The 22,842-nt window shown below is 38.3% G+C and overlaps 1 protein-coding gene across 1 annotated transcript in view; it reads right to left on the bottom strand.

Moving 5' to 3' along the window:
• The window catches only part of Cyp2j2 (cytochrome P450 family 2 subfamily J member 2), a 37,715-nt gene extending 18,312 nt beyond the window's left edge, over positions 1–19,403 (bottom strand). Inside the window, exons 1-4 of the mRNA XM_020160601.2 lie at positions 19,120–19,403; positions 9,656–9,818; positions 6,421–6,570; positions 5,752–5,912 (exon numbers count right to left, since the gene is read on the bottom strand). Of these exons, the coding sequence (XP_020016190.2) occupies positions 5,752–5,912; positions 6,421–6,570; positions 9,656–9,818; positions 19,120–19,329 (684 nt within the window). The 5' untranslated portion in view covers positions 19,330–19,403. The remainder of the gene's footprint in view (positions 1–5,751; positions 5,913–6,420; positions 6,571–9,655; positions 9,819–19,119) is intronic.
• Positions 19,404–22,842: the final 3,439 nt, after the last annotated feature.

Here is a 22,842-nt window from a genome sequence, read left to right as displayed (position 1 = left end):
TGTGTCTTTTGATGTACAGAATTTTTTTATTCTGATGCAATTTTGGTTGTCAGTTCTTGCTCTTTCTTGTGTCATTAGAGTACTATTCAGAAAATCTTTGCCTATGTCTATGTCTTCAAGAGTTTTCCCTATGTTTTCATCTGATAGTTTCAAAGGTTTTGGTCTTATATTAAGGTATTTGACCCATTTTGAATTTTTGTACAAGGTGGGAGGTAGGTATCTAGTTTCACACATGTACATGTGGATACCCAGTCTACATTTGTCTTTTTTATTAATGCATTATTTTGGCACCTTTTCTAAGAATCAGATGGCTATACTTGCATGGGCATATTTCTGGGCCTTCAAGCCCCGATATTCTTTCTTCTTGATCTGGGTTTTTTTTTTTTTAACTGAACTTATGGAGTTTTTCACTTCTAATACTTCCCTTTGATTTTTTTTTCAGAATCTCAATATCCTTGCTGAGTTTCTCATCCATGTTGGTGACTTTCTCATCTAGATCTTGAATTGACTTCCTTACTTCATTCAGTTCTTTAGTTGAATTCTCTTTGTGGTCATTGATCATTTTTAAAACTGCTTTTGAATTCATTGCTTGGTGTTTTAACCATCTCAATATCTTTGGATTTAGTTTTGAAGAGTTATAAGCTTTTGGAGGAGTCATATTGCCTTACTTTTTCATTTGCCTTACTGTGTCTACATTATGATTTGCACATCTGTTATGATGAACAGCTCTTCCAGTTTGATTTGGTTAACTTCTTGGTGGGCAGTCTTCTCTTGAAGGCTCAATTATTAATACCACTTAGAGAGGAGTAAACAAACTACCATTAAAGCAAAAACTGTGTCAGGCTGGTACTGTATATAGATTGAGGGCTGGGCTGGTAAAGGGTCATTTGTCAGTATTAGAAATGTAGTCACTTTAGAAGATTTACTTCTTTGCATAACAAGAGCCACTGATGTCCTCAAGGAGTTTTGCAGCCTGTGGGCTGGGCAGATTCCCTATTGTTGCAGACCACTTAGTTTGTGTATCCAGGGTAGGCAAATGTCCATGACTAGGCATTTCCCCTAAGTAAGTAGGAGAGTAGGGGGAGCAATTACAACCCTGAGATCTCTATTAAAGAGAAAGAACTGATGAAAGGAAATCTGGGACTTTGCTTTCAGGTAATAAGAGCTTTTGGATTCTGCCTACCATTAAATCATCTGGGGGAATAGCCCAGTCTATTGGACATGGGCTGAACAGAGAGTCATCTTCAGAAGCCAAGAAATCTTCTATGGGCTTGGGTTTGGATCTCTTAGTCTTTGGAATGATACACAGACAATGGGACTCACTCCTCACCACAGAGGGTACAGCCACCAACCCTTCATAGCCCAAGGTCCCCAGAAGCCCAAGACTTGTATCCCAAGTCCTACCCATCCCTACTGCATCACTGCCTCTCTAAACACACTGAGGCATGCCCCCAGGCTCTCTGGTTTGCCACTGTTCCCTGCTTTCAGGTCCCTGGGATATCTCAGTCTCAGAGATGTGCCTCTCTCAACTAGCTATAGCTCTCCAAGATAAGGGGAACCACAAATTGGATTTCCTCTTCATGCTTTCCTGTCACATAGGAGGAATTAGTGTCACAGCAAATACTTGCACTGGACTTTAGATGTTTGAGAAAGTCAGCTTGTTTTGTGGCTAGGACAGTCAGCCTTTTACCAGGGTTGTATGGCTGATTTTGTGGTTGTGGCTCCCCTAGGTGCTGGCTTAGTACTACAGAATGTTTTCTACATCTTTCTGGGTGACCTCACTGTTTCTCCATGGATTTTCAGTTGTCCTGTCACCTCTTTTGTGATCACAATAGTTTTCCTCTTTCTCTTAGTGAAATAAAATCTATCTTTAAATACCCTAACTCTTCTCATTCATGGAGTCACATGGAAGAAACTCCTATTCACCATCTTACCTTGGAAGTCCCTAGTTCTCATTGTTTATGCCATTTCTATTTGTCAGAAAACATGCTAACTGATTTATCAGTTTTGTGTGATGGTGTCCATAAAGTTCCAGCAAAAGATGCTTTCAAGAAAAAGTGAAAAGAAATCTACTTCTGGGTGAATCATAAAAAAGCTAATAATCATAAAAAACAATGAAGCCTTAAATGCAGGCAGAGAAAACAAAAAAAGTGTTTTTGAAAGACCAGCAATTCATATAAATAAACACAGGCCTACATATATATATGTACATACATATGTATGTATATGAGGTATATATGTATATAAATACCTCAGAAAGCGTATGGATAAAATACAGTTTAAACAATACTCCCCATCCTCTGCTTGTCAAGCTCTTCTTTCTTCACTGCCTGGATCATCTTCCTTGAGCAAAACTGCAATCAAGTCCTTCCTTTGCTCAAAACCCTCCAAACTACAAGAAAATAAAACCCACAGAACAGGGGTGGAGGAATGACTCAAGTGGTAGAGCGCCTGCCTAGCAAATACGAAGCGCTGAGTTCAAACACCAGTACTGCCATAAAATAAAAAATCGATGTCAAAAAAAAAAAAAAAAAAGAAAGACCAGCAATTATATTTCTAGCTGATTCTCCCTGGAAAAAGTGTGAACATAGGGAATGATAGAAAAACAATTTCAATGTGCAATAGGGAAAAGACAGTAATAATAAAAATTAATGTGAGCATAAAAAATGCCATAAGTTTGCTTAACACACTTGCTGCCACATCCTCCATTTTTGGAATTGACATAGGTAATCTGAAACCCAGTTGTACCCAATCACCTTGGCTTGTTAAACCTCTCCTTCCTGTGTGATTGGTTGTAATACGGTCAATTATTTCCATTTAACCAGCTCTAAACCCAAGCTCTAAATCTTATAGCTTTGGACCATGACAAAAACCTCATGGTAAATACCAGATTCATGCAAATAGTTTCCCCTTCAAGCCTTCAGAATGTTTCCTTTAAGCTAACCAAACTGCCACCTGGAGACAACCCCTGTGGCCATAGTGAAGGCCTCATCTCATAATACTCTCTTCCTTTCATGGTTGAGCTCCCTGCCATCTCCAGATTGCCCATTGACCCTCATGGGCACCTCTCCTCCTGTGGATCTGTGAGTAATGAAATGCTTCTGTTATTTCATGTGTTTAGTTTTAGTGGGTCTCAACTAAACATACCTGACCAACGTACCCAAACCTAACTCTTCTCCTGATTTGCAAAGTGGCTACTTTTGTTCATGGCCTATCTCCAGAAAGAGAGCACAAGACTAACTTAGAGGAAATCCTTACATAGAAATATTTTTGAATAACTGCAATCAAAAGAATTTACCATAACATAACTCACACTAAAATGAAATTCAGAAGGGGGCTGTAAAGTACAAGACAGGATGAGGAAAACTGATGCTGGTAAATATGTGACTATAGACATTGACTCTGTAAAATAATCACAATTATGAGCTTTTCTGTTAAAAAGAATAAATTAAAATGCATGAGGATAGTAGCCTAAAGGAGTGCTCAGAGATGGTGTTCTAAAGATCTTGTTTTATTTTTGGGCAGGATAAATGCATTAATCTTAGTGTTGGCCATTCATGAATGTCAAAAGTTTTAAGGTAAATACTAAAATAATAGGAAAGAATGTTAATCTTCTAAATAAATACATGGAAAAGTAAAGTAAGAACATACAATAGTAATAATGAGTCCAAAAAGGAGAAAAATCACATCCGTAGAAACTACAAAATGATCATTCATCATTCTCAAGTGTCAATTATGATAAAAGAAAAAGAAACAAATGATTCAATAAAAAGATAAACATTGTCAAATTTGTAACAAAATTTACATTCAGAATTATTCTGTTTAAAATGTAAACATCTAAAACATAAGGTCATAGAGAGTTTAAAAGTAAAAGGATAGAAAAGAACTAACTAGGTGAAAACTGGGGGAAAATGATTAGTAACATTTATATTAGACAAATCAGTCTTTAGGGTAAGAAATAATAATAGACATAAATAACTTACTAAGTAGTTATAAATATTTCATTTCAGTAGGAAGAAATAACAATTTAAGTTTGTATGTACCTAGCAATGGAGTTATAAAGAACATAAAACAAAAATTGACAGAAACACAAGAAGCAATAGATAAATCTATCATTTTAGTAGGAAAATTTAGCTCACTAAATCCTCTTGCAAGCACCATTACAAATTAGATGTCTACAATTTACTGCAAAATTCAAGGGTCTAAGGCAGTAGTGCAACATGGATACAGGTGAAATAAAGTTGGCCATGTTGATACCTGTTGGAGCTGATTGGTGAACACACAGTGACTTATGGCTATATTTTCTACTTTAATATATGTTTGCAACTTTCCAAATTGAAGTGCTTTTTTCCCAACTAAAGCAATTAAAAAGTTTTAAAATAATGTCAGATGGAGAACACCAACATTTAGAATATATGGCCAGGTGCAGTGGCTCCTGCATGTAATCCCATCTGCTTAGGAGGCAAAGATAGAGAAGAGTCACAGTTCAAAGCCAGACCAGGCCAAAAAAAAAAGTTATTGAGACTCCCATATCAACAAACAAGCTAGGTATGGTGCAGGTCTGTAATTCTAGCTTCATAGGACGAATAGGTAGGAGGATTATGGTCCAAGGCTGGCCTGGGCAAAAATGTGAGATCCTATCTAAAAAAAAAAAAAAAAAAGCAAAAAACAAAAAACCTTAAAAGAAGAAAGGGATAAGGGATAGAGAAATGGTACAAGGGGTAAAATGTTTGACTAATAAGTGCAGGGCCCTGAATTCAAAGCCCAGTACCACTAGAAAAAAAATTAAAAATACACATATGTGTACATGCAAGCTCATACATGTATATGCAAACTCATATGTGCATATACAACAATAGTAAGGTAACTTTAGGCACAGGCTTAGTGGAAGAAGGAAGCCCAGAGGACTGATCTTAGCAATTGGGGTCAATACTTCTATAGCAGTGTCTTCCCAATTCAGGAAAATGGCTGAGAAACCAAGATGCTGAGTAGAGTTTTTGGCAGACTGAAAGGCTTAGAGGGACAAACATTGGGGGTATAGGACCCACCAAAGGAAGGGTAATGATTGAACCCCAAAGTGCTAGACCTAATGAAATTAGAAGATCAATAGTATTAAGTGTTGACTGGCAAGTAAATACTGCATCCAATTTTGCAATCTTTAAGGATATTTTATGTCCATATATAATGCAAGACAAATGAGTGGATGTCCACAAGAACACTTGGATAAGAATATTCATGTCAACTATATTCATAACATCCAAAACCTGGACACAACTCAAACACCCAACACTAGAGAACAGATTAACAAACTGTGCAAGGTCACACAAGGCTCTGCTAGCCTGAATTTTAAAAAGCAAGGGATACAGATGAATCTCAAAAGTTGCATAGTTAGAAAGTACACTCAGAAGATGCCTTTAAAGGAGAGGTAGATGGATATATTGGGAGGTACTTGGAGAGGACCCCAGGCAATACAAGACTTGTTTTTTTTTGAAGGACAAGTCTAGAGGCATGCCTGCACATCATGTGAAATTTGGTACTTTACCTGAATGTTAGAATTTTTTTTGTGTGTAGTAAATGTTTCATATTATTAAAAACACCAAAGTCAGCAGAAGGATTTCACATAACTGTGTCAAATTCAATTTGACGTTTTATTTAAGCTTCAAAAAAATCCAAGAATTGAAAAGGAGGAACCTATCTGTCTGAATCAGCCCCAACATCCTTATCTAAGATATGGGAAGACAAAATGCTTACCTGGCACACCAATGATGCCTCCAAACATGTGATCTCATCTAGTAACCTCAGCAGCTCCTGAAACCGATCATCCTGGTACTCAAAGCGCTCCCCAAAGGTGATGGAGCTAATGATATTGGAAACGGCATTGTTGATCTTGTAGTGAGGGTCAAAAGGCTTCCCTGGAGGTGGGGGATGGAAGGGATGTTTGCTACAAGGTCATTGATTTATTTCTACTTTCTATAGTCTACTCTATCTTTTCTTTTCTTTCTTTTTTTTTTTTTTTTTTTGGTGCTGGGATTGAACCCAGGGCCTCGTGCATGCTAGGCAAGCGCTGTACCACCGAGCTACATCCCAGCCCATCTGTAGTCTACTCTACATGACACAAGACATACCTAGTAGAGAATCATAAGAGGCTCTGGCCACAGACCCTAAACAGTGTCTGACATAAAACAAGGACTCAGTCAATGCCAGCCAAGTAAAAATGACGATTAAAAGTTAATTCAATATTGTGACTAATGCCCTTCCTTGTGTGATTAGTTCTAGCACTCCTAAGGCAGGAAGTTCACTGTTCTATACTCAGTGCCCAGCACAGTACTGAGAATGGGACAAGGGCTTAGGCACTTAATAAGCATCTGATTAGTGAATGAATGAGCCACTACCTCCTACACTGCCCATGAAAATGCTCACCTTTCTCCTCTTCTATGGCCTCCACGAGGTGCTGGGCCTCCTCCTGAATGCGCTGTTCTAAGCTCTTCTTTCCTAAACCAAAGTTCTTTAGCATTGTCACAGTAAACCTTCTTTGCTCCTTCCATATCTGGCCATTAGACATGATTAATCCTGGAAAATGAAAGTCAGCTTTATGGTATCCTGATTTTTATGCAGATATTTTGTAAGTAGTATAGAAATGTATATCAGATGGGAAGGAGGGACATTAAGGCACATGAAAACTATTCAGAGAAACAATCTCACAGCAATGAACACAATGGCTGACATTGCTGATAGCTTGCAATATCAGGCATTTTTAGTAAGTTGTTAAAACATTATATGTAATTTAGTACTCAAGCAAAATATACAGGTTTATTAACATTCCCTGGCTCATTGTATCAGTGGAAAAAAACTGAGGAACAGAGGATAAAGAATTAAGGATATTTTGCAAGGACACACAGTTAGTAAGTAGTTCACCAGGTATTCAAAGGCAAGTCTTCCTGATCTCAAAGCCCATGCTTTGATTAATAGTCACATACATATAGTTAGTATATTTACGTAAAGCTAAATACAAAAGATGCAATCATTGATAAGCAAGGTCCATCTGTACTCTTTAGTAAGAAAAAAAAAGTCTTTATAGCAGAGATTTTATCCATGGAGAACTTTAAAAGATGAGGAAATGACTCAAGAAAGCCAGAACAATGAATATTTCACATAGAAAGACCAGAAGGAGCCAAGGGAAGAACCCTATGATATACTCAGCAGACCTTCATTTGTTTAACTGTCAGGTAATACTATGCTGCTTTCCATTTATTCACATTTATTATTATTATTATTATTACTATTGCTGTTGTTATTTGTGGTAGTAGGGATTGAAACCAGGGTCTTGAGCTTGCTAAGCAAGTGGTCTATCACTTATGCCACATCCCTTGCTCTTTTGTTTTTATATTGTTTTTGAGATAGGGTCTCATCAAGTTTACCTGGGCTGGCCTTGAACTCAAGATACTCCTTCCATCAATTCCCTAATAGCTGGGATTACTGGCATGTACCACAATACCTGGCTTCATTTCTTCACTCCTAGAGCATTCCTCACTTCCTTTTAATATCTGCCTTTGCTTCCACCATCCCAGTTAAATGGCCGACATGTTGTCAAATCCAGGAACCCTTTCAACCTCACATTTTATGGTCTTTTAGCAGCTAGACATTTCTTCTTGAAACACTTCTTTCTGGTGGAGCTCAGGGTCCCTTGCTTCCAGATTTTCTTCTTAATTCTCTGCTAGTAATCTTTCACATTTCTGCTGGCTCATTTTGTTCTATAAAATCTTGAAATGGTGGAAATCTTTGAGATTAGGTCTCACCTCCTACTCCATTTCTGTAATATATCATCAACTCCTAAAATTTTAAATAACATCTCTTGATAGTCACCATCTAGTTCTGTCCCTGACCTCTAGACCCATATATACAACAATGTGCTGAGGTTGTCAAATTGAAGGCAGTTGAGACTCCATATCCATAGTTAATTTCATGATTTTTGTCTACAGACACTCCACACATGCCAAACTCAACCAAACACCTTATCTTCCTTTCACTGTTCCTATTTCCAACATCTGCCCCTATGGGAGTCACCTCAATACCTCAGTCTCCTTTCATTCAAGTAATCATGTCTTGTTAGGTTTTCCTTTTGAGTACCAGGAACTCATGTAGATTCTCTGCCACCATCCTGGTCTAAAGGAATGCCAATTCCTGCCATTTCCCTTATATAAGTTCTGATCTTTTCTAACCTAAAATGAAACAAAGTTTTCCTGCTGTCTTTATTCCATACTCTGCATGGTCACCTAAATGAGTTCCTTCCTCTACCTAAAAATATTCAGAAGATTCCACTGTTATTAAGATAAAAACCAACATTCTTAGCAAGAACTTACATGGGTTCCTCCTAGCAAAGCTCAACAATTTCATCTGCATTTCATTATCTTCTTTAAATCATGTGCTTGCCACACTGGATCCCCTTCAGTTCTTCAAAGTCTCTGTCCTCATTTCAGGGAGTCTTCGTATTCTATTTCATTTGACTGATTGTTTCTTCACTTGACTAAATGAATTGCCATTTACTTCCATTCTCTTCCATGAATTGTAGAACAGCTGTACACACCTCTGAAAAGTACTTCCTGCACTTACTTCATAACACTATATGGTTTTAATTATTATAGATAACCAATGCCATCTTCCCCCCCCCCATTCAGTATGTAAGAACTTGGATTTTATCTCACTGCTCTGTCACTCATGTGCTTCTCACAGAAGATAGTAAAATGGATGGAAGTAGAATTGATGGATTGTTTCAAAGAGGAATTGGGGCTCATTTAAAAATGGCACTTGGTTTGATTAGTAGGTTTGAGGTTTTGACATCCACTTTTATTTTTTTTTATTTATTTTTTCTAGAGGGAAAAGCAGTAAAATTATTTATTTCTTTTTTTTTATTATTCATATGTGCATACAAGGCTTGGGTCATTTCTCTCCCCTGTCCCCACCCCCTCCCTTACCACCCACTCCGCCCCCTCCCTCTCCCCCCTACCCCCTCAATACCCAGCAGAAACTATTTTGCCCTTATTTCTAATTTTGTTGTACAGAGAGTATAAGCCATAATAGGAAGGAACAAGGGTTTTTGCTGGTTGAGATAAGGATAGCTATACAGGGAGTTGACTCACATTAATTTCCTGTGCGTGTGTGTTACCTTCTAGGTTAATTCTTTTTGATCTCACCTTTTCTCTAGTTCTTGGTCCCCTTTTCCTATTGGCCTCAGTTGCTTTTAAGGTATCTGCTTTAGTTTCTCTGCGTTAAGGGCAACAAATGCTAGCTAATTTTTTAGGTGTCTTACCTATCCTCACCCCTCCCTTGTGACATCCACTTTTAAATGTGTGAATTTACTTAGTGATAATTTTAAGCATTCATGGGAAACTGTTCTACACAGACTGGAAGGGTGGAGATAACCTGTATGACAAGAATAAGAAACTAGTGGCAAAAAGAGACAGCAGCAGAAGGAAGCAGACCCACATCAATTTTCCTAGGGGAGGAAGTTTGGAATGGGGAAAGCAGAAAGAGAACATGTTGTGTTCCACTAGCTATAGCTGGGTGATATGGTTACATTCTGGATGCTTATTAAAGCAGATGTTTAACAGACCATAAAAATTTCAAGCACATATCTTACAGTAGTTATAAAACTTACCATTCTTATTAAAGCTACGTTCACTGATAGGTGTGATGGGACGATTCAGAAAGTTTTGTTCCATGTGAGTAAAGACTTCTTTGATTAAGGGCAGTCCAGTTATAACCACTGAAGATATAACACCCAACTCCAGGCTCAAAACATTCCCATATTTCTTCACATACTGAAAAATAAGTAAAAAGACACAATTGAGTGTGCACATGTCTGTGTGTTCAGGGATAGACTGTATGTGTTAAGAAGCTCATACTGTGCTTTCACAAATGTGTAGAGGGGTGCATCTTAGCCTCATGGGAATGTGTCTGAATTTTTTTTTTACCTCTCCACTAAACTTAGGTTCAATTCACTTCAGAATTGGACATTTCCCTGTAAAACATTCATTCATATATTCAAATAATATGAATGGAGTGAGCACCTACCACATTTCTTCAGAATGAAGCATAAGGATGTAAGTACACAAAATAAACCTGAAGCATCCTAAAATGCAATGAAGGCAAAAAAAAATTATAGCACTTCTGTCCTGACAAAGAAGCTGAGGTTTATTTGGACAAGTGTGGTGTAGCAAGCCTGGATTTCTTAGTTAATCAAAATTGTCTAAGTCAGAGGAGAACACCAACAACACCTGCTACGTATGGAAGGTGAGTAAAGGCAGAGGCCAGCTGTGGAGCATTCACTGTGGCTCTGGAGTTATGTGAGCATGTGACTCTATAATTCACTAGCTGTGGTTCTTGGGGCTATTGCTTACGATTTTAAGCTTTAGCTTCCCACTTATGAAAGAGAAAAATTCCTCTTCTTTCAAAATGTTCTGTGAGAAGAATGAGAAGAGCAATGTGAAAGGCACTTTCTTTGCTAGTTCTAGGCACACAGCCACCCAGCATATCCAAGGAATGAATGAGCTCTGTGTGTAGACCCACATTATGGTGACAATGAGAACAAGAGCACACTAAGATCCAGGAGGAAGACACTAGGTCACAGACAGCCATATTCACTGGGTGCCATATTAGGCATTGTTCACATTTTCTCTCATTATCTTCATAACTACTCCACAGTAGTATTTTTCTTATACAATGAGTTGTAGATGAAGTACAGTAGCCAAAGGGAAAAAACTGTTTTCTGGTAGAGGGAATTTTCCAAGCATTTGGTAAGATTTGAAGATAAAGACATGAGCTTGGGATGCTGTAGGACTTCCGAGTTCAGTGGGAGTGGGAGAGTGGATGTGGGAGGGAGATGCAGTGGAGGAGGGGTAGGAGCATTATGTAGAGACAGAAGTGGATGCAAGGATGTCCATGAAGAAGCAACAGTGTGCAAGTCTGTGCAAGTATCAGCTGAATGATAGTGTTTGATCAGTAAACAAAGTTTCTTCAACTTGTCTGTTCAATAGACAACGTTGTGTCAATCCATCATCAATCTTTTGCTCACTTGGATTATATCTAGCTGCGGTCACAGTATCAAACAGAAGGGCTTGGTTACTTCAGCTGTCTGTGATCCTCATCCCCATCCATCCCCATGTACTTACAGCCCCCCTTTCACACTGCTCTTAGAGTCCTGGACCTGAGAGCCCATTAGAACATGTGAAATGGATTTGGTCTCCTCCCACCACCCTTTGCTCACTGTTAAGACAGCCTAAACTCTGTCCATTCTTTGTTCTTGACCAAAAGTCTGCTGTTAATGTCATTATCTCATTGGGCATGGTGGTGCACACCTGTAATTCCAGCTACTCAGGAGGCAGGGATCTCTAGGATCCTGGGCAAAAAGTTAGCAAAATCCTCATCTCAATCAATAAGCTGAGCATAATAGCAAGTGTCTGTGATCCAGCTGTGTGGGACACATAGTTAGGAGGACTGTGGTTCAGGCCATCCCTATGCAAAATACAAGAGCCTATCTGAAAAATAACTAAAGCAATAGTTTAATGTATGGTTCAAGTGGTAGAGCGCCTGACCAGCAAGCATGAGATCCTGAGTTCAAAACCCCCGTAACACCAAAAGACAAACAAAACCCCCCAAATGGTCCTTTCTCGAACAGACTGTCCTGTCTTGCTAATAAGGGTAGACAACAGAAGTATATGTTTTTTCTTCTAAGAAACAAGAATACATACAAATCAAACAAAATTTTCTTTTGATGGGACTGTGATTTGAACTCAGGGCTTTGTGCTTACAAAGCAGGTACCCTGCCACCTGAACTACTCCTCTAGTCCATTTTGCTTTGGTTATTTTGGACATGAAGCCTCTCAAACTATTTGCCTGTGCTGGCCTTGATCCTTGATCCTCCCAATTTCAGCCTCCCAAGTAGCTAAGATTACAGGTGTGATCCATTCTATCTTTTATTTCATTTTGATATAAGTCTGGATGAACTTCTTAGCCTTACAAGAGAGATTGTTTGACTAATTTACTATATTCAATGGAGACATTTTTGGGAACAGCTGAAAATTTCAGATAAAGTTAGACGACTTCTAATTGGCAATGTAAACAAGCTTGAATCTCAGCTTGTGAGGGAGTTAGTCTCCAATACTACTGACTGAGTCTCAGTGTTCTGTCTTCTCTGCCCATGTATATTTCTACTTCAACAGAACTAGATAAAACTTTCATGGTGTTATCAACCAAGTAAACATAGATGGGTCAAATGACCTCTTGGAGCCCTAGTTTAACAATGCTGAAAAGCACTGGGCCTTTCTGCCAATGACTTTACATGGGATAAGTGACCCAGAGAGCATCTGAAATGATTTTGTAAGAAAGAGCACAGTTTTCAACATACATCATTAAATAAGTTGTTAAAAATTAAAAAGCAAAGAGTGAGGAAACAAAAAGCTAAAGATAAGATGGTTCAGGCAAGTAAAACATACTGAAAATCAGAGAAAATAGAAAAAGAAAGTGCAATGGTTTGAAACAGGAGTTATGAAAGGCAAAGAAAAGTTAGAAGACAGAAAAATGAATAGTGGGGGATGAAAACTCCAAAGTTGTATTAGGTGTTTAAAAATAAGGCTCAGCAAGTGAAGATTTAGAATAATGAAAAATAGGAAGCCAAGGATAAGTGAGACAACAGATTAAGTCATGAAGTCCAAGCAATAGAAACTTGAGAGATTTGCCTTAGTCTAAGTTCCTGAACTAAAGAAAAAGTAGAACAAAGACAAAAAGAGAAGAAAAACTGTACCAGGTCAGCCTCCCACTAGCAGTAGGCAAGAGGATCTGTTGACTTTGAATTCTCCCTACCACTGAGCTAGTACTCTTTCTCTCTCTTGTCCTAATGGGCACATGAAATGCATACTTTTTATATAGCTCTCTTAGATTTAATAACTCACCTTCAAATTTTATGCTGCATTTTAAAAGTTGCTTGTTTATACATTTCAAACATTTTGTATGTGTTCTTTTTCTTATTGATACATAGACCCTACTCCATTGATATATAGACCTCTAATGAAAATTACAAGTATAATTTTATCTTTACTATGTGCACATTTTGAAAGATTTATGACACAGTCCTATAAAACACTGCTCTCTGTGCATGTGTGGTGTGCAGGAATGTGTGTGTGGATGGCAGCGTGGGCACAAAGGGAGATAAAAATCTGTTGCTCTTGCTAAACTTCATTTCAAAATTTTGTCTTAATGTGTGTGCATTTATACCTCAAAGAATTTCTGTACAAAAAAGGAAGAAAAAAGAAATCAAAGTAAGCAAGTAATAAATCTTTATAAAAGTGGTTCTTAACCTTTTATGAGTAAAGGTTAAGACAGTGTATGTCATGGATCTCTTCTCCTGTAAATTCCATACACATGAGTTCAGTTGTGCGTGACTGTGTACAGCTCCTGGGGCCCCGAACTCCTGCTCAGAATAATGATCTTGCTGATGAGAGAACTGTGAGAGGCTGACTTGTGCAGAAAAATGGGTAATGGATAGTGGATAACATATGCAACAGTGCTGTTAGAAAGTGTCACACAACTATTACAAAAAGAGATGAATTTCCACTGCAGACAGGAAGGAAACATCTAAGGGGAAATGGAGTTTGAGCCAGATTTTCAATGAAGGTCAGGATGCCAGCAAAATGATATGTACTGTGAAGATAAAGACAAGTTAGCCTATGGTATCATCATATGAAGATGCAAAGGATGACAAATGTGGGTGTTTGGGAACAGAAAGGAGTTACTCAGATTGGATGGATTAAGGTTTATTAGAGAATACTGTCGAGTCCCAGTTCAATGCTAGGTGCTGTGGAGTTCAATAGGTCAAGAAACTGACAATCTAATGGAGCATATAGATAAAAAAATCAATGTTATATTACTATTATTTTGATGAGGGAAAGTTAGGAAGCACAGAAGAGGACCAAGGGACCAAGGAAGTCTCCTGGAAAAAATAACTTCTCTGGTGACAAGGGAGATAGGACACAAGTCGGGCAAGTAGTCGCTACACTGTGGAGTTTTATCACCAGGTGAAATATTTGGATCTTCTTTGGCTTCCAGTTAGAAGCCTGAAGATGACAGCATAGGCGAGGTGATGTGAGAGTACTGAAGGAGATGGACTTAGGAATCCTAGAACCTCCTTGAATCTAGGTTCTGCTTCTTACTTTCTGTGTGATTTGAGGGAAAATTATTGAACTTTTCTACATCTTAGTTTCTAAATGTATAAAATACGGGATATTACTAGCTATTGTCCATAGGTTTGTTGTCATAATTAACTAAAATAATTGAATTAAAGTACAAATTATCATTTTTAATCATATTTAAGACTGTGCATTTTAGAAATGGGGCTCTGGTAGTAGTACAAACAATTAACAAGAACAAGAACAAAAAAAATAAAGAAAAAAGGAACAGCACAGACCAGAGAGTGTTCTGATTGGGCTCCACTTAGCAAACAGGTCAGATATATCATACATATAATGTCTGTCATGCAGCCAACAACTGGGTTTTCTTGAGTGTGTTGGAATAAGCTTTGAAAGAAGGGGGGAATATATTCATAGGTATCAACTATGAACTAAGATCCTGGCATTTACTTGATACTAATTACTTACTGTATACTTATAATAATCCTATAAAGTATCCTCAGTTTTCAGAAGAAAGAGTAATAGAAATTTAGCACATAGCTAAATATAGTTTGGGCTCTTTCCAAAATACTCTATAGGTCCCATCTTTCAGTGAAGTTATGAAGATGTTTTCCTTTCATTCTGCTTGATGGAGCTGCCTAAGTATTGCCTAAGTCTAAGTTGGCCACAAGACTTCCTAATTAAAAAATCCCAGTTCACAGCCTCTCTAGGTGTGGCAATTGGGAGGTGGTAGCGGTTATGTGTGCACCCTCTTAATGAAAGCTGTTTGTTTACCACATACCCTTTCCACAAGATGGTGCTGCTGGAAGACCAAAGTAATAAGATAGAAGAAAGAATTTTTCAGTGAGGTTGTGGTACAAAGCCACCTTCCTATACTAGACACCCTGGTTACACCTAAACTCTTTTGTGAGAGAGGAAGTAAGTTTTGATCTTGTTTACAACAGTGCATTTTGGGGTTCCTTTGTTACAAGCTGTTTTAAGTGCATGCCAATAAGATTTTCATTCCTTTAAATAAGTACTCGTATAAGAAGCCACAAGAAAGGAAGTTTAGAAAATGGGAGGGGAGATGGAGTAAAATTTCCCACATACCATATAAACCAGTGAGTTTTTCACTGTCTCTCTCAGTGTATTAATTCATGCATTTTGCTCCATTGAAAATTTCCTGTCCCTTTTATTCCACTTAGTACCTTGCCAGAGATTCCTGTAAAGTTCAATCCAGTTTATTCCACCATTCTACAAAAGCATAGCCCCATGGGTTAACATTCACTGTGATTCAATACCCTGATATCCCAACTAGCTATCAGAATCTTTACTACTCATTTCATCATATGCTGCCTTGTAATGTTCTTGGCATGCTAAGCACTTATTTTATTGATAAAATAAGTCTATGAATAAACATCATCTAACTATGTCATAGAAAGTCAATTATCCTCTACTTACAGCATGAAATATAGGGTGGCATGAGCCTATATGTATATGTTTACAGGTCAAAAATCTTGGGTTCAATCCTTGCTTTGTCATATTTAGCAGAATAACCTGGACAAATCATATTACTGTTTGTTCTTACTCAGTTTTCTTCACGGCAAAATGGAAATAACACCAGATGTTACCTAACATGTTTACCATTCATAAAGATTAAATTAATATGAACATAAAAATCTGGATTGAAGTTCCAGTATTAATATTTCTCATTGCAAGACTTTAATTACAACTCAATTATAGCAATTAACATCATTTGTTTACACCCAAAATTATAAAAAAGAAAACCTATACAAAATAAAAATAAACAGTGTGATGAAAACTCACCAGGCAGGATTAAGATCCTATCTCTATTTCATTACTAGCCACTTTTGTGACATTAGGGAAGTCATTTACCTCTGTAGTCACATCTATCTTTGTAGCAAAATAAAGACACAGATCAAACTTCTTAATCCAAACATTGCCAAATAAAAGTCCTCTATGTTATGCCTACTGATTAGAATTCCATTTGACAGATATAAAACTCCAAGAAAAGGTTACTTTCTTTAGCCAAAAGTTGGGAAGTGTGCAGCTCAATAGAGCAAATAACGTTTAGCTTTTCTACCTCTATGTCTTAGAGGCAAACAAAAGGTTGTCCTCTTAGCTCCTACAAGGTGTTGCCACTGTAGAGGTCATGGGTGCAACCTTGTCTTTCACCCTATCTATGAGTCTCCTTTACTGAGTCTGTGGACTGAATAGGGACTTCCTCACGTAAGCTACTTAAACAGACCCCCAAGAGGAGTCTGGGGACAGAATTCTGATTACCATCTTTGTCCTACAGTAAAAACAAGGTTCCTTTCTCCATGCAGCAGATGTTGGAAGATCGCTGACTTCTATTCCTGTAGTAGTAAAGTATGTGGCTACCTTACCCAAAGGGTCACTAGCTTCTGTCTCTACTTTCCTTCTCCCCATGCCGTGCTGATAAGAATGTGGGTGTGTGTGTGTGTGTGTGTGCGTGTGCGTGGGGACTCATGTAAGAGGAGATAGCAGAAAGCAGGGAAGCCTAGAATAACTCTATAAAGTGCTTATAACCTAAATTTACATTTTAAATATGGCTTACAAATGTGAGCATTCAGAACCTCAACAGGCACCTGCTAAAGTAAAAGATGCACATAGTACCCATAGTAAGTCCTATACCTTAATACACAATATGTCTAGGATATAGTACAGTGTTACTCATCTTACTCAGCACTAGGAGGATATCTATTTGAGATGACACAGATGATGGAATTATATGATAGTGAAATTTTAAAGCAGCTATTTTAAAGATGTTCCAATGAAGAGCTACACAAACCCTTGAAACAAACAAATTAATAGAGAATCTGAGCAAAGAAATAAAAGATATACAGATGAACCAAATGTAAATTTTAGGACAGAAAACTACAAAAGCCAAATAAAAAACTCCATAGAACAGTTCAATAATGGAGCAGTAATGTAAGAAGTATACTGTGAAAGTGAAAGTATCTGGTCTGAACAACACAGAGAAAATGGATTAGAAACAACAAAGACTGAGCCTCAGGACCCTGTGGCCCAGCACCAAGAGATTTCACAGTTGTGTCATCAGAATCCAACAGTCCCAGTGGGAGAGAAAAAGAATATCTGAGTCTGAAAAACTATTTGCAGAAAGAATGTCTGAAAAGCTGCAGAACTGAAGGTGAAGGAAAGAAATTCTTAGAAGAAGGGAAGCTATGACTTTTTTAGATGAATAGCTAAAGAAAGTTCTTCAAGTCTAAAAGAAAATTATAAGTTTAGAACATCAGAGATGAGCAATGGGAAGAGTAAGTAAATGGGTAAATACAGTAGTTTATTCTTTTCCTTCTTGAGTTTTCAAAATTGCATTTGACTTTTAAAGACAAAATTATAATACTGTCTGATGTGGTACTTATTGTATGTAGAGACAATTCTTAAGACAATTATAAAGGGGGTGGGGTCAAGGATACTAAGTATTTATAATGTGTCTATTTTTCAATGAAGTAGAACATGTTTATACTAGCCAAGTCCAACAAACTACATACGTATATTGTAATCTTTAGATCAATAATCTGAAAAATGATGCAAAGAAATATGCTCAGAGCACCACAAACTAAATTCAAATTATTTTAATAATGTCCAAGTAGCATAAAGGAAAATAAGAAAGAGAAGCAGAGCAAAACAGCAAAAAAGAAAAAAAAAACAAAAAAAGAAAACAAGCAATAAAATTATGAACATAAATCATTATGTATCAAAAAGAACAGAAGAAAAAATAGTGTGCCTTCAACAATTAATGGACAGAGATAATGACCCAATTATATGTCATCTAGAAGCATTCATTTCCAATATATCATTCACATACTAACCATAACAAATTGACATGGTTGTATTATAACAGGTGATAGGTGATGTTCTGGCAAAGAATAATTCTAGGGATAAAAAAGGACATTACATGCTAAAAGGGTCAATAAATCAAAACAATGTCAATCTTAAATGTGTTCACAAACTCTGTTCTCATATCATGAAGGAAAAGTCACTAGAAGGGAATGGAGAAAAACTGATGGCATAAACGGCCAAACTCATAATGGAGTTGGAGATTTTTACCTGTCTTTCTCAGCGATTGATAGAATCAGTAGGTAGTTAGCAAGAATATAAAAGAATCAAACAACACTATTACCCAATTGCACCGTTTTGTTTAAACTTCATAGTCACCTGCCACAGTGTGATCTCCACAAGATACCTGTGCTGGCAGGAAAGTCAGCTGAGGATTCATGAGAACGTTTGGATGTTGAGAGAACTTTAAGAATACAGAGTTCTGAGAGTTAGGAACCCTGGAGGGAGATGTTTTGGAGGTGGAGGAAGGCTGGGGGAAGGAAGGTCCCAAGTAGCTGGAATGTGAACCTCGCATGTAGACAGTGAGTACACTGAGAAAATTTCAGTACAAGACCTATATAAAAAAACCCCTTACTTTAGTGAGAGTGCACTGCTGGACAGGAGGCTGAAGGCTAAAGGCTCAGTTAGGATGGAGGTGGAAGAAATCCAACTGAGAAATGATGATGATTTAGGTGGCATTGCACCATTTACATACGGGATAGAGCCTCCCAGAAGAAAAGCATAGCATTTTTTTAAAGGATAAAAATATAAAAGAGATAAAGTAATCATCTCATAAATAAGATGTTTCAATAATTTTTTAACAAGATAACACATATTAATTGAGTTAAGGAACTTAACATACTTAGCAGACTTAAATAGTAAGCGTTTTCATTATATTCCAGCTCTAGAAGGGGCAGGCAGAATGATGCCAGTTGACAAGAAAGGAAAACAAAGCTTAAAGAGGGCTCATCAGTTGCCAGCATCAGCCTTAGAGCCACCCATCCTCCCTTCCCGGTCCCTGGTCCTGTAGCTCAGGATTAGGGTCAGGACGCAGCCAGGCACTATTGCCCACTCCTACCCGCTGAATCTGTAGGTGCGACTGGCTGAAGTCCATGTGAAACAAGTGGCCCACGAAGGGCAGGCGCCAGGGCCCTGGCGGGTAGTTTTTGGGGCGCCGGCTTTTGAGGAAATCAGCAACAAACAGAAAGACGACAGCAGCCAGCAGGAGCGTCCGGAGATGGAGCGTCGCCCAGAAGGCGACCACCAGGGAGCCCACCGCCGCCAGCATGGCTCTGAAGACCGCTCGCTCTTCTGTGGTCTGAACACGGAACTGTCCCTGTCTGTCACCACCTAGTGCTCCCAGCATCGCCCGCTCCTCCCCCGCCCCCTCCAACTCCAGTCCCCGCCTCCTCGCTTCGCCTCTCCCCCGCCCTTCGCTCTCCTCCCCAAGGCCCGGCCCGGTTCAGTCTCCCACTCCCCTCGCCACGCCCCGCCTCCTCGCCCACCCCTCCCTGCCCCTCCTACTTCCCACTCAGCCTTCCCTGCAGGGTCACGCCCACTTGGAACGCCCCGCCCTCTACCAGGTAGATGAAGCTGCCAAATTTTGGATTCCCAGAGTAGTGAGGTGGGAAAAGGCCAGGATAAGAACGGTTGTTTACCTATTTAAAAGTCCTTGTTTCTCTGATGCCATTGTAGTTCTTGTATTTATTATTTTCAGAGAGCTCCTGAGACATTTGAGCTTCTGATTTCCAAACCTCTCTCACCAAGCTACTGTACCCTTCCTGGTAAACATAATGACTATAGCACAGATCGTTTCTGGGGCTCTTACTGTATACCAGGCAGCACTCAGCTCTTTACATAAATATCTTCGGTTTGGCAGAGTTGCAGGAGATGATCTTGCTAGTCCCATCTTCGGTTGAGAAAACAGGTGAAACCTTCAGGGTGGCCCAGGCCTGTCATCCCAACACTTAGGAGGTGAGGAAAGGAGGATGAAGAGCTGCAGGTCAGCCAGGGCTACATAAGGTATTCCAGACTACCATACACTACACAAAGAGACTTTGTCAAATAAATTAATTAATACATAAACACATAATCATTTACAAATATAAAGAAAAAGAAAAGAGAAAAAAATTAAAATAAATTGGTAAACAGAGGTTATACATTAAATATTGGTGAATCCAAGGGTTGGAATGACAACCTTTTAGGCAGTCAAGATTACAAAGCACTACATCAAAGCTCCTACTTCTGACTGCAATCTGTAATAGGTGCCTAGTTAATTAATATTTGCTGAAGGAACGTCCTGGCCCTGATCCTTTAGTTATGCCTTGGGAAGCTCCCCTCTGAAGCACCAAGAGTGCTGGATCTCCAGAATCCAACCTCCCATACCATCTGTGGTGCCTCCCTGTGTCTCACCATTTGTGAGACACTCAAAACAAGAAACGTCTTTCTGAAATAGTAGGGCAACATTGAAGAGATACACATTCTGCTTAAAAATTTTTTTAAAAGTAATGATTTGAAGTGGGGAATTCAGTCTTTCAAAATTCTAAAATTCCAGTCCTTCAAAAGTCTAAAGAGAGAGACAGACACTAGCCAGACTTTAGTTTATATCTTTCTAGTCCACAATTTCCTTTTTAAAATACAGCTGTTACACACCCATATGTTAGAAGAAGTTTTATGCAACTCATTTTTTAATTTGCTTTAATCATTGTTATGTGTTGTTATCCTGATTGATATGTGTGGCACCTACCAATTCATTCAATATGACGATTCATTCAATCACTATGTCACAATTTATATATACATTTTCATCTCCATGGGTGATTAGGTTTGTTGTCTTCCTCCTTCCCTTTTTACCTCTTTGGCATTAAAAACAGTGCTACAAGGGAGTGACTCATAATGACAGCAGGAGGAGCTCCGCTGATCTTCTACCTAGGGAAACAACCAGACCTGGTAAAAATTATTTATAAAAAACTGAATGATTTAAGACTGAACACTGTTCTAAGGGCACACAGCATATGTAGACTCTTTTACCAAGAAAGTCAACTAAATCTTGGTAAAAACAGCCAGAGTCTGAACCTTAACTCATTTTCTTCTTTCCTCCCCCATGTCAGTATGACAGAAATTCCTTACTAAGCATTCATAGCCAAGAACACATTCCCTCACTCCCAGTTGAAAGATATAGTATCTTTCCAAAAGGGAAAGACTTTCAGCATTTCTCATTACCTATCACCAAAACTCCACACTGCAGAAGCTCTATTTTAGGAGAGAGTGACTGAGGGTTCCAAGTTTCCTCCTCTACCCACTCCTTACTTGTTGGCAGAAATATTGCCAGAGACCAGCAGTTTGAGAATAGTGGGCCACCACTGTTCTCACCCAGCTTGTCCATAGAATAATGATCCTACACTGAATAGGTTAGCCACAAAATTCAGACATTAATGTCCTCCAAGATAGAGATCTGGGTCATAAGCAATTAAGAGGAGTCTGGTAGCTCCATGAAGCTACAGCTAAATGACAGGCTAGCTATGAGTTTTCCAGGAAAAACTGAGGAAAGAGACAGCTAAAAAGGGCCTCCTGGGGCCACAGCAAAGACAAGACTGTCTTCAGAGACTATTCCTGATGAGGGGCCCAAGCTTAATTAGACCAGATTGTAAAACAATTTATTCCCCACAGCACTGTTGAAAGTAACACAACAATAGCTGTGCTCATGGAGACTATCAATTGAGGATCTGCAAATGCAAGAGGTTGCATGAACTTTCATAGCCAAAGAACAATGTCATAAATCAAAATTTCAATGAACAGATTTTGGGGGGTATCAGATAGGCGACTATAACAAAGCAGTTAGGAAATTGCTTTTATAGATTTCATATTGTAACATTCTCTGGTTTGGGGTTGGTTGCATTTTCCTGGTCCATCAAGAATACATTCTGAGAAGTTTACCTAATAATCACCAGGTACATGAGATTCCAAAATTAAATTAAATGATTATTTTACTAAAGGGCCTAAGATAGCCTAAGATAATTGGATGGCAGTAGAGAGTCAACATTCCGACTCTCCACAATCACAAAGTTTCTACTTAGTCAAGGTCAAATTTCCTGCAGGATCTGAAACATAGATGTAGCTTTGACAGAGAACTTCAGCATCGCAGCACACATCCTGCATTTCCTGGTAGTTCCAAGGGCGTGTGATCAGGAAATGCAGGGCTGTGAAACTTTTTGACATTGCCCTGGCACACAGCATCATGCTGAGGATGGAGCCGCAGCTGGACATTGAAGCTGACTGGATTTACAAGGGTTGAGGTCTGTTCTTCACACACTTGGTAAGTATTCATTAGTTAATTCATCTGGGCTTGGCATTCTTGTGTGTGTGTGTGAACTACTAATTCAACATCTTTATTATATATCTATGCAGATTTTCTATTTCTTCTTCAGTCTCAATAGTTTGTGGCTTTTTAAAAAAGAATTTGTCCACCTCATCTACATTACCTATATGTTTTTATAAAAATTATACCAACTCATTATAATTATTTTTCTTTCTGAAAGGTCATTAGTTATGTCATCTTTTTTATTCCTGATTTAGTATTTTGAACTCTGTGTTTTTAAACAACTTAGCTAAGATTTTGTCAATTTTATAATGTTTTCAAAGAACCAACTTTTGAGTTTCTTTTAGTTGTCTTTATTGATTTTTTCAACTCTCCATTTCATTTATTTCTCATTTATAGTATTTCCTTCTTTTCATTTAAATAATATGCTTTCCTTTTGTGAGTTTCTTATGCTTAAAAGCTTGTTAATTGGAGAACTTTTTG

Source organism: Castor canadensis, chromosome 7 (assembly GCF_047511655.1).
Source record: "Castor canadensis chromosome 7, mCasCan1.hap1v2, whole genome shotgun sequence".
In the NCBI taxonomy this organism is placed as follows: domain Eukaryota; kingdom Metazoa; phylum Chordata; class Mammalia; order Rodentia; family Castoridae; genus Castor; species Castor canadensis.
Note: the sequence above shows the minus strand (reverse complement) of the source record. Positions and strands in the feature narration are given on the sequence as shown.